This window comes from Watersipora subatra, chromosome 1 (assembly GCF_963576615.1).
Source record: "Watersipora subatra chromosome 1, tzWatSuba1.1, whole genome shotgun sequence".
NCBI classification, from domain to species: Eukaryota; Metazoa; Bryozoa; class Gymnolaemata; order Cheilostomatida; family Watersiporidae; genus Watersipora; species Watersipora subatra.
In genome coordinates this window covers 38,539,358-38,553,027 of record NC_088708.1, presented here as the reverse complement: position 1 = coordinate 38,553,027, position 13,670 = coordinate 38,539,358, and the positions used below count along the sequence as shown (strand labels likewise).

General features: G+C 42.4%; 1 protein-coding gene across 3 annotated transcripts in view; it reads left to right on the top strand.

Moving 5' to 3' along the window:
- The window catches only part of LOC137399197 (mucolipin-3-like), a 41,594-nt gene extending 38,033 nt beyond the window's left edge, over positions 1–3,561 (top strand). For 2 of the 3 annotated variants that reach the window (XM_068085218.1, XM_068085201.1), the window contains 2 exons: positions 2,832–2,986; positions 3,332–3,561. In XM_068085218.1, the coding sequence (XP_067941319.1) occupies positions 2,832–2,986; positions 3,332–3,392 (216 nt within the window). In that variant the 3' untranslated portion in view covers positions 3,393–3,561. Of the gene's footprint in view, positions 1–2,831; positions 2,987–3,215 lie in introns of all 3 variants that reach the window. The other variant, XM_068085209.1, reaches the window with a different exon arrangement.
- Positions 3,562–13,670: the final 10,109 nt, after the last annotated feature.

Genomic DNA, 13,670 nt, shown 5'->3' with positions numbered 1-13,670 from the left:
ATCTCGCTACACCATCTCGCTACACCATCTCACTACACCATCGCACTACACCATCTCGCTACACCATCTCACTACACCATCGCACTACACCATCGCACTACACCATCTCACTACACCATCTCACTACACCATATCACTACACCATCTCGCTACACCATCTCACTACACCATCTCGCTACACCATCTCGCTACACCATCTCGCTACACCATCTCACTACACCATCGCACTACACCATCGCACTACACCATCTCACTACACCATCTCACTACACCATATCACTACACCATCTCGCTACACCATCTCACTACACCATCTCACTACACCATCGCACTACTCTATCGCACTACACCATTGCACTACACCATCTCGCTACACCATCTCGCTACACCATCTCGCTACACCATCTCGCTACACCATCTCGCTACACCATCTCGCTACACCATCTCGCTACACCATCTCGCTGCGCCATCGCGCTACACCATCGCGCTACACTATCGCGCTACACCATCTCACTACACCATCTCACTACACCATCGCACTACACCATCTCGCTACACCATCGCGCTACACCAGCGCGCTACACCATCTCACCACACGATCTCACCACACCATATCACTACACCATCGCGCTACACCATCTCACTACACCATCTCGCTACACCATCTCGCTACGCCATCTCACTACACCATCGCACTACACCATCGCGCTACACTATCTCGCTACACCATCTCGCTACACCATCGCGCTACACCATCTCACTACACCATCTCACTACACCATATCACTACACCATATCACTACACCATCTCGCTACACCATCTCACTACACCATCGCACTACATTATCGCACTACACCATTGCACTACACCATCTCGCTACACCATCTCGCTACACCATCTCGCTACACCATCTCGCTACACCATCTCGCTACACCATCTCGTTACACCATCTCGCTACACCATCTCGCTACACCATCGCGCTACACCAGCGCGCTACACCATCTCACCACACCATCTCACTACACCATCGCGCTACACTATTTTGCTACACCATCTCGCTACGCCATCACGCTACACTATCGCGCTACACTATCGCACTTCACTATCGCGCTACACCATCGTGCTTCACCATCGCGCTACACTATCGCGCTACACCATCGCGCTACACCATCTCGCTACACCATCTCGCTACACCATCGCGCTACACCATCGCGCTACACTATCGCGCTACACCATCGCGCTACACCATCGCGCTACACTATCGCGCTACACTATCGCGCTACACCATCGCGCCACACCATCGCGCTACACCATCGTGCTACACCATCGCGCTATACCATCCCACTACACCATCTCGCTACACCATCTCGCTACACTATCTCGCTACACCATCTCGCTGCACCATCGCGCTACACCATCGCGCTACACTATCGCGCTACACCATCGCGCTACACCATTGCACTACACCATCTCGCTACACCATCTCGCTACACCACCGCGCTACACCATCGCGCTACACCATCGCGCTACACTATCGCGCTACACCATCTCGCTGCACCATCGCGCTACACCATCGCGCTACACCATCGCGCTACACCATTGCGCTACACCATCTCGCTACACCATCTCGCTACACCACCGCGCTACACCATCGTGCTACACCATCGCGCTACACTATCGCGCTACACCATCGCGCTACACTATCGCGCTATACCATCTCATTACACCATCTCACTACACCATCTCACTACACCATGTCGCTACACCCTCTCGCTACACCATATCACTACACCATATCACTACACCATCTCACTACACCATCGCGCTACACCATCTTGCTACACCATCGCGCTTCACCATCGCGCTACACCATCTCACTACACCGTCGCACTACACCATTTCACTACACCATCTCACTACACCATATCACTACACCATATCACTACACCATCTCGCTACACCATCGCGCTACACCATCTTGCTACACCATCGCGCTACACCATCGCGCTACACTATCGCGCTACACCATCGCGCTACACCATCTCACTACACCATCTCACTACACCATCTCACTACACCTTCTCGCTACACCATCGCGCTACACCATCTCGCTACACCATCTCGCTACACCATCTCGCTACACCATCTCGCTACACCATCGCGCTACACCATCGCGCTACACTATCGCGCTACACCATCTCACTACACCATCTCACCACACCATCTCACTACACCATCTCGCTACACCATCTTGCTACACCATCTCGCTACACCATCTCGCTACACCATCGCGCTACACCATCTCGCTACACCATCTCGCTACACCATCTCACTACACGATCTCACTACACCAACTCACTACACCATCTCGCTACACCATCTCGCTACACCATCTCGCTACACCATCGCGCTACACCATCGCGCTACACCATCTCACTACACCATCTCGCTACACCATCTCGCTACACCATCTCGCTACACCATCTCGCTACACCATCTCGCTACACCATCGCGCTACACCATCTCGCTACACCATTTCACTACACCATCTCAGTACACCATCTCAGTACACCATCTCGCTACACCATCTCGCTACACCATCTCGCTACACCATCTCGCTACACCATCTCGCTACACCATCTCGCTACACCATCGCGCTACACCATCGCACTACACTACGTATGGAAACTTAGTAATTGTGTGATAGTAGATCAGATTGAGAAAATGTGTGACTGTTGCTGTATAAAACAAGCTTTTATGAAGACAACATTTTAGAAAAGTGTTTACCTTGCACGTTTAATTTGGCTTTGTTGAGGCACTCATATTGTAGAGACACTATAAGAATGACATGCCACGAACTGTTGTCGACAAATTTATAGCTAGCTGTGAGGATGCGCCCGACTCCCCACTCTACATCAGCGATGTGCAACACAGGCGTTGCTGCTGTCGTTTTTCCATTTGCTGCATATTTCCTTTTTGTGACAGGTAAGCTATGAGTGAGTTGCTCTGTCTTACCCTACCAATGGTGCCCTAAAGTTGTTCTCTTATGCAAAACATTCAGGTGCCCTAAAGTTGTTCAAGCTTCCAAACTCATTCACATTTTGACTAGCAATTTTCATTCAAATGCTTTTTGTAAAACAAACTTCAGCCAGTTCATACAAGCTGATGTTTCCTTATTAGTCTGACTTTTTCATCTTCCGTTTATTACCTGCAGATGGGTGGATGAGGATATCAATTCATTAGCATAATCAGAGGCTCTATGTAATCCCTATAATTGCAACATAGCTACACCTGTTATACAGCTACAGCATAGCTACACCTGTTATACAGCTACAGCATAGCTATACCTGTACAGCTACAGCATAGCTACACCCGTACATTGACAGCATAGCTATACCTGTACAGCGACACTTGTACAGCGACGGCATAGCTACACCTGTACAGCGACGGCATAGCTACACCTGTACAACGACTGCATAGCTACCCTGTACAGCGACTGCATAGCTACACCTGTACAACGACTGCATAGCTATACCTGTACAGCGACGGCATAGCTATACCTGTACAGCGACTGCATAGCTACACCTGTACAGCGACAGCATAGCTACACCTGTACAGCGGCAGCATATCTACACCTTTACAGCGGCAGCATATCTACACCTTTACAGCGGCAGCATATCTACACCTTTACAGCGGCAGCATAGATTCATTTGTACAGCGACAATATATCTACACCTGTACAGCGACAGCATAGTTATTCCCATCCAACAACAGCAAAGCTCCAGCTGTGCGATAGCAATATACCTACATGCGTATGATGACTGCATAGCTACTCTCATTCTATGACTGCATGGCTATAGCCATATGACTCAGGGCTCCTCATTCATGGGCGATCCCAGTAGACGGCTTCCAAACCTCTTCTAACAAATATTTACTGCATGAGCAAGTTGATAGTCGATGGCCCAGCCTTTAAATACCTTTCTATACTTTATTATATCCTTTATTATATCTATATTTATTTTATCGTGCAAAAATATTGTGCAGCCTAATCAATCTACATGCATAATCTTACCAGACGCGACCAAAATGCAAATTTACCTCGATTTTAGATAATAATAATAGTCGTAGGGCTGTAATGTAACTGTTCCACAGCTCGTCCATCCAACGTAATATATTTTTGCCTTAGCCTATACTTGGACATCAGCGCAAATATTTCACTGTTTTGTAACTTCCATTTTTACGTAGAATAACTCAGCTAACTTTTACATAATGTAAAATATCGTAATAACTCATTGCGGTACCTTTCTAAATTATAATACTGCAGATATGGAAATATATTTGTGCAGCAAACCAGCATCAACCAAAGGTATTATTTGAACCTCTCTGTACGGTGCCAGCAAACGGGTATTATTTGAATCTCTCTGTACTGTGCCAGCAACCAAAGGTATTATTTGAGTCCCTCTGTACTGTACCAGCAACCAAAGGTATTATTTGAATCCCCTGTATTGGACCAGCAACCAAAGGTATTATTTGAATCCCCCTGTATTGGACCAGCAACCAAAGGTATTATTTGAACCACTCTTTACTGGGCCAGCAACCAAAGGTATTACATGTATTTGAATTCCTCTGTACTGTGTTAGCAACCAAAAGTTATTATTTGAATCCCTCTGTATTGGACCATCAAACCAAAGGTATTATTTGAATCCTTCTGTACTGTACCAGCAACCAAAGGTATTATTTGAATCCCTCTGTACTGGGCCAGCAACCAAAGGTATTATTTGAATCCCTTGTATTGTACCAGCAACCAAAGGTATTATTTGAGTCCCTCTGTATTGAACCATCAATCAAAGGTATTATTTGAATCCCCTGTATTGTGCCAGCAACCAAAGGTATTATTTGAATCCCTCTGTATTGGGCCAGCAACCAATCGTATTATTTGAATCCCTCTGTACTGGGCCAGCAACCAAAGGTATTTTTTGAATCCCTCTGTATTGTGACAGCAACCAAAGGTATTATTTGAATCCCTCTGTATTGGACCAGCAACCAAAGGTATTATTTGAATCCCCTGTATTGTGCCAGCATCCAAAGGTATTATTTGAATTCCCTGTATTGTGCCAGCAACCAAAGGTATTATTTGAACCACTCTGTACTGTGCCAGCAAACAAAGGTATTTTTTGAATTCCTCTGTACTGTGTTAGCAACCAAAAGTTATTATTTGAATCCCTCTGTATTGGACCGGCAACCAAAGGTATTATTTGAATCCTTCTGTACTGTACCAGCAACCAAAGGTATTATTTGAATCCCTATGTACTGTGCCAGCAACCAAAGGTATTATTTGAATCCCCTGTATTGTGCCAGCAACCAAAGGTATTATTTGAATCCCCGGTATTGTGCCAGCAACCAAAGGTATTATTTGAATCCCTCTGTATTGGACCAGCAACCAAAGGTATTATTTGAATCCCTCCGTATTGTGCCAGCAACCAAAGGTATTATTTGAATCCCTCTGTATTGTGCCAGCAACCAAAGGTATTATTTGAATCCCTCTGTATTGGACCAGCAACCAAAGGTATTATTTGAATCCCCCTGTATTGTGCCAGCAACCAAAGGTATTATTTGAACCACTCTGTACTGTGCCAGCAAACAAAGGTATTTTTTTAATCCTTCTGTACTGTGCTAGCAACCAAAAGTTTTATTTGAACCCCTATGTATTGGACCAGCAACCAAAGGTATTATTTGAATCCTTCTGTACTGTACCAGCAACCAAAGGTATTATTTGAATCCCTCTGTATTGTGCCAGCAACCAAAGGTATTATTTAAATCCCTCTGTATTGTACCAGCAACCAAAGGTATTATTTGAATCCCTCTGTATTGGACCAGCAACCAAAGGTATTATTTGAATCCCCCTGTATTGTGCCAGCAACCAAAGGTATTATTTGAACCACTCTGTACTGTGCCAGCAAACAAAGGTATTTTTTTAATCCTTCTGTACTGTGCTAGCAACCAAAAGTTTTATTTGAACCCCTATGTATTGGACCAGCAACCAAAGGTATTATTTGAATCCTTCTGTACTGTACCAGCAACCAAAGGTATTATTTGAATCCCTCTGTATTGTGCCAGCAACCAAAGGTATTATTTAAATCCCTCTGTATTGTACCAGCAACCAAAGGTATTATTTGAATCCCTCTGTATTGGACCAGCAACCAAAGGTATTATTTGAATCCCTCTGTATTGTGCCAGCAACCAAAGGTATTATTTGAATCCCTCTGTATTGGACCAGCAACCAAAGGTATTATTTGAATCCCTCTGTATTGGACCAGCAACCAAAGGTATTATTTGAATCCCCCTGTATTGTGCCAGCAACCAAAGGTATTATTTGAACCACTCTGTACTATGCCAGCAACCAAAGGTATTTTTTGAATCCCTCTGTACTCTGCCAGCAACCAAAGGTACTATTTGAAAACCTCTGTACTGTGCTAGCAACCAAAGGTATTATTTGAATCCCTCTGTACTGTACCAGCAACCAAAGGTATGATTTGAACCCTTTTGAACTGTGCCAGCAACCAAAGGTATTATTTGAATCCCCCTGTACTGTGCTAGCAACCAAAGGTGATATTTGAATCCATCTGTATTGTGCCAGCAACCAAAGGTCTTATTTGAATCCCTCTGTACTGTACCAGCAACCAGAGGTATTATTTGAACCCCTCTGTACTGTGCTAGCAACCAAAGGTACTATTTGAAAACCTCTGTACTGCGCTAGCAACCAAAGGTACTGCAAGGTGTGCTAGAGTCATTTGTTTTGTTGTTGCCCTATTGGCCGTCCATGGTTTGCCTTGAGTCTGAGGTTACTGCACTTTCTGAGGGTTAGGTGTGCTGCACTGATTGCCTGACACCTGCCGGCCAATCACGATGGGTTTGGTTAGCAAGCAACTTGGGTGGTATTTTTTTGGATGGCAAACAGTTGAACTTAGCAAGCTAAACAAACAGATAGCATACAAGTTACTGATACACGAATCAAATCTAAATGGGATTATCAGAGAACAGGTTAGCTTCTCTTTTATACATTATTATTGTTTTGCTATTTGTTCATTAATATTACGCTATTGCTAATTAGCAATTTAATATATAATTTCAAGTTTATCATGCCATATCCGTATTATATCTTGTATTATCCTGTATTTTTAACTCTATAGGTTTCACGGTTTCATAAAATAAAGAACAAAATCAGTGAAATCAATCCTCACACTTAATCCCACTAACAGAAGTTAACGTATGGATGCGTAACGTATGCGTAACCAACACGTAACGTATGCGCCATATTGGAGAGCTAATCGAATGCTAGTTCCGTTTCTAAGAAAACGGTGAAAAATGACAGAAATGTACATGTTGAATAGTTATTTTCTAGCTGGGTGTTAATGAAACTCCTCCTACACCACGTTTAGAGTGCCCTGATAGAAGAAAACCTATTTATAACATATGGAGTGGGATATATCAAATGATAAGTAGATGTAAAATATATTTTCGTGGACCATGTTATTCATTCAAACTGTTGTATTACAGATGCATGAAACCAGCAAATGATATATTCAGGCAAATAACAACTGTTCCATTGAATTAAAATTTATATTACATATGCATAAATGCATATGGAAAAACTTAGCACATGAAGTATTTCGATAAAAACAACACATAGGTATGCTGCCAAAACAGAAACTGTTTTCAAGATTTAAGTGATAATAACTTATGAATGTATGATATGTATAATACAGTATCTGTAAAAGATGGAATGAACTACTGCAACAACTAAACGGAAATTAAAAAACAGTTGTAATAGAGGATAATCAAAATAATGCAAACAAGGAAATGCAGGAATTAGTGTAATCAGATGATTAAACTTATACATACACGTTACAGAAACTGTGTAAAAGGAGATTTGTATAGCACTGGATATTGAACCAAAGTGCATCAGAGTTTCTTAGAACTAAATCAGATTAGGAATAACAGCACAACAACAGCTGCAGATGAATATTACAGTGATTACATTGTTACTGGCCTTTAAAAGTCTCTCTCTTGTTGAGGTTGCCGTAAAGCCTCCGTTATGGCGTCAGTCATCCGCCCATACCGATCAGCTTGATGGAGATCAGCCTCAGCTGCCTCTTTCCTAGTTGACCGCCTTCCAGGCGTGGTCAGATGATCCCACCGCTGCCACCAGGGTACTGGTTTTGGTCTACCAGCGTACTTAATGGCGACCTCGCGGGTCGGCTTACATTTATCTTGCCGTGCACTATAATTATCTGTGATAATGGAAGACTACGTTGACCCTAAGGTCCACTGTCTGATTAGCTTGGGCCGCCCTCTCTTTCTGTGATTAGGTCGTCCCCGTCAGAGCACACTATCTACTGACCCCGTAGTCAACTAGACGACCGATGGATGCCTATACTAGTCGTCTATCAGGCATTAATTCTTTTACTGACTGCTCAAACATGAAATGAAAAGAGTGTGTATATGCGTATAATTGTATTTGCTATCCTACGAACAACTGCCCCCACTGCGGGCTATGCATTCCTTTATATAGGTTGTTATGTCAAGCGTGCAGCTCGCCCATGTAAGGGGATAATGGCTATATACGGTAATGATGACCATATAAGGATTAACTACGTGTGGGTTGACTAAGAATATGAGTAAGCATGCACATTAACCAAACTGTATAATATGGATAGTAGCAAATCTGCCACAAGGTGCACAGTGCTATTGCTATTCTATGAACTGCAAAAACCGCAGTTATGGACTTTCAAAGGAACGGGCATGACATTTCACAAGTGAGTCACTTCTACTACTAGTTCTATTACTATTTCTAAAGTCTACAACTACTACTAGTTATGCTACTACTAGTTAGTACTGCCACTAGTTAGTTCTACTAACCTAGTCACTGGGTGAGTGAGAGTCGATCAGTGTCACAACTGAGTGTATGAATTTGACTGTATTTCGTCGGTGATTAGATAAATTTATAAGCTAGTGAGTGAAATCAATGATATACAGCCCCCTGTATATCATTGGTGAAATGTTCTTAATTCAGAATGAAGGTTTTTTATTATTTAAATTTGGAATTTTTTTTATAATAATATTTTGGAACTACAAACCATTAGGTTATTTCTAAATATTAATATTTGAAAAAAATGCTTGTCGTGCTTATAATATTATTTATTGTTGTACCTGGATATAGCTAGCAGTAAGGAGATAAGAGTAATAATACTATTGTTATTACTACTGTTGCTAACTAACTACTACAGTTTCATTTTAATTTTTAGATTCCCAAACAAAGCAACTGAGAACTCTCGTTATTTACAATGGTATCGCAACTGCAGAAGAGTGAATCAGCCTGATCCTTGGGCACTTATCTGCAACGAACATTTCAATGATCCATGTTTTGACAACAGGTTAAAACGTTTGACTGAAGTTATTTAAAAGTAATATTTTTCAATGTTGAATGATGCTTTTCAATGATTGAATTTAAAACCATATTGTCAAGCACAGTGCTGCAAGGTTGTTCAACTTAAAGTAGATATATCTAAAAAAAATTAGAAACCTCAAACAGCATGCAAAACAGTAACAACTGCCACAGCAAGTGCTTATGAATATGTCTGCAGCTTAGCAGTTGGGTGATCTGTTCTCTGGGATTCTTCATCCTCGTTTCTGGGATTTAATGTCCAACGCATAAATTATGCTGTCCTTTTTGTTGTGCGTTAACTGTGTAAATGTTTTTTCATTTCCTAATTGTTGTAATAAAACTACATAATACCCCTGCAAATCATAAATTCCAAATTGATACCAATAACTTGCAATTTAGAACACAAAACATCTTTTCGAAACAAAAAAATTGATTTAAAAGGAAAAAAGATCAAATAAATCAGTAGAAATCGATTGTTTTGATTTTAAAAGAATCATCGATTTTTAACAACCCTTCCTACAACACAACAGAGTAAGACATGGTGAATCTTTTGCTACCAAATAACTGTAATGTGAATTTTGTTGCAAGTCAACCTTTAAGCTTTATGCTTAAGAAGGGTGCGAATGACTTCCAGTGAAAATTGCCACATTTTCATTTTACATAGCGATATGGTAGCATTTTGAGCTGTTTTATTATCGCTTATTTTATTAGTTGTATTGTTGTATATTAAGGGTACTATGCTTATGTGAATAAGACATTCATTTTTGTTGATTTTATGTACAGTCAAACATGGATAACTCGTCCACGGATAGCTCGAACACATGGTTAATTCGAACCGTTTCTTTGGTCCGTTCCCACGTAATGATAAATTGCTATAGATAACTCGAACTCAACACTGTTAATTCGAACTGTTTTTTTGCCCAACGGCTACCGAAACGGTTGTTATCGCTTTAGAAAATCACTTTATTCAAAGCCATAGAGGTAAACTTCATCTTTTCGTAATTCATAAGCGTCGTTATTACCACCATCGGCAAAATATTTTTGTCAACGACTTTTCTAAAGGTTTGGCGAAATTTGATTTATACTGCTATACGATGAATAGCACGGGCTAGCCGGGTCACGCGCGCAAGGATTTTCGCCACACACATACAAAACAAAAATCGCATGTTGTTTTTGTTTTGTATGTGCGTGGCGAAAATCCTTGAGTGCGTGACCCGGCTAGCCCATGATGAATAGTTTTCCGACGTTGATTCCGTGTTGAATCAACGTCGGAATGTTGAATGTTTAAAACGTCTTAAAAATTGTTGTAATTAAACGTATACGTTGTCTTAGCTACAAAAAACTATTCATCGTTTGACGTAAACACAGAATACGTGTGTACATTCAATAAGTATCTATTAAAAAAGCGTGAGTGATATAGAATGTACCGTAAAACCTCGTAAAACTTCTAATTGAACTGCCTCGGAGTGTTGCTCTTAACGAATCCCAGGTAAAGTAAGGTAATCTTTGCATAAACTTCAAGAAAAAACGGCAAAATTGATCGTGGGTAAAACCCCAAAAGAAAAAAATGTCTTTTCTTTTGAGCATTTCAACAACGATCATGTTTTGCCTATGTCAATCTGAAAAACGTCCTGGCAATAACATCACCTCAAACAACAAACCAATCTCAGGTGATAGAAAGATCTCTATACTTTTTCAAAAAAACGTTATAAACTTTACATTAGAAGCATTTAATTTGAAACAAGCCATTTGTGCTTTTGATTTATATTATAGTTTGTATATGTACATGTATCTACTAATAAATAAGTAAATATATGGACTTGTGACAGTGCTCTGATAACTTGAACGCTCCGATAATTCGAACACTTTTGCTCGGTCCCGTGAAGTTCGAGTTATCCATGTTTGACTGTAATTGTTATAATTGATGCTTTTGTTTAGGTGGTTGGAATAATATTCCTACTGTGACTCAGTTTAAGGCTACCTTTCGCAAACTTATCAGCAAATTTGGTGCAAAATCAGATGCTAGTAAGACAGGTAATGTTACTGCTCAAAACGAGATTCTCATCATACAGGCTACTCTAGAAGTTGATCAGTTTATGGAACTCAATGATTTCAGATGTCAAATTTCTGTTATAGGTAACAGTATAGTCTATATAGCTGGCTACATTGTGCAAAAGCGAACTAAAGTGCTGTCGTGACATTGGCCGTCAGTCGCTGGTTACCACTAAGTCAAGTATCCAGTACCGACATTTCTATACTCTACTCAAGCTACAAAACAATGGAGGATTGGGTGCGTCCATCAGACGATGTCATCAGGATCCTGCTAGTTGCATATCAATACTTTCGTATTAATACAAAGCCAGATCCACTTCATTGTGTGGTGTATTTTATCAGTAGTGTAAGATCTAGTGATGTGTTATGCTTTGGGAAACAGCTTACGGATACGGCAGATCCAACCACTGTGTCATTGGTGAAAAACCTTATTCGGTCATTTTATGATCTCTGACAGCATCATTATGGTAAAATCCTACACTCAAACTGCAAGGTGCATCTTTGTGGCATACAATACTAAAGTAGTATTGTATGCCACAAATTGACATAACGCTTGACATAACAACCTATATAAAGGAATGCATAGCCCGCAGTGGGGGCAGTTGTTCGTAGGATAGCAAATACAATTATACGCATATACACACTCTTTTCATTTCATGTTTGAGCAGTCAGTAAAAGAATTAATGCCTGATAGACGACTAGTATAGGCATCCATCGGTCGTCTAGTTGACTACGGGGTCAGTAGATAGTGTGCTCTGACGGGGACGACCTAATCACAGAAAGAGAGGGCGGCCCAAGCTAATCAGACAGTGGACCTTAGGGTCAACGTAGTCTTCCATTATCACAGATAATTATAGTGCACGGCAAGATAAATGTAAGCCGACCCGCGAGGTCGCCATTAAGTACGCTGGTAGACCAAAACCAGTACCCTGGTGGCAGCGGTGGGATCATCTGACCACGCCTGGAAGGCGGTCAACTAGGAAAGAGGCAGCTGAGGCTGATCTCCATCAAGCTGATCGGTATGGGCGGATGACTGACGCCATAACGGAGGCTTTACGGCAACCTCAACAAGAGAGAGACTTCAAGCCCCTTAAGTTTGATGGCAGTGATGATGTTGACCTGTTCATCAGTCAGTTTCAGGAAGTAGCTGAAGCTAATCAATGGTCTACAGGGTCAGCACGTCCACACCTCAGAGAAGTGCTGAAGGACAGTGCTAAGAGCTGTGGCAGGGGAAAAACTACGATGCCATCTTGCAGCTTTGAGAACTAAATTTGGGCTGACAGTTAGAGAGGCCAGGAGTCGACTAAACCTCAAGAAGGAAGCCAAGGTTAGCTTGCAAGATCATGCTGCGGAAATAGAGAGACTAGCCAATATAGCTTATGCTGATCTGCCTGAGCCCTATCGTGCAAATATGGCATTAGATACTTTCTCCTTGACATTGGGTAACACCTATCTACAGAGACATCTGTTAGCGGTGGGAGCACGGACTTTGGGAGAAGCAGTGCAGGCTGGAAATGAGTTTCTGCAAATTCAGCCATTTCCTCCTCGGTTAACCCAAAGGTCAACCATCATGGCTATAGAAGGGGAGGAAGAGGATGACCCCAATGCAGCCCAGGTCAACCTCCCACAAGCTACAAGATCGGCTACGTTGGAAGATGTCCTTGTAGCCCTTAAGGAGCTGACCACCTTGACCACAGGACTGGCAGTCAATGGTAGCCGATCTAGAGGCCAAGGTTGGACTACTTCAGAGCTGCAGCAGATCAGAAGGGCGACCAGCTGTTGGGAATGTGGAAGTCAGACATGTCAGACGACAGTGTCCTCGGATGGCAGCTACCCAGCCAGCAAGAAACCAGCTGCAGGAAAACGGACATCGTCCACAGCAGTAGGGGGACATACTGACTGTGGACCCGCAAACCAGAGAAAACCACTCTGGCAGACCCCAAATCGGACAGGTTTACCTCAGACCCCCCATAGGTCGACCTCAGTCCTACTACAAAACTCTTTTGACTCACTAACTGAGCAGCAAACAGAAGAAACTCAAATCCCAGACCCATTGGTTACAGAAAAGCCCCAGACAGGGAGACGGCGTAAGAGGTGGCAGCACACCGGTCGGACGACCTAGCAGGTCGGTCCTGAGAGAGTGGCTGCAGACACCTTTTGGAAACCGTACAG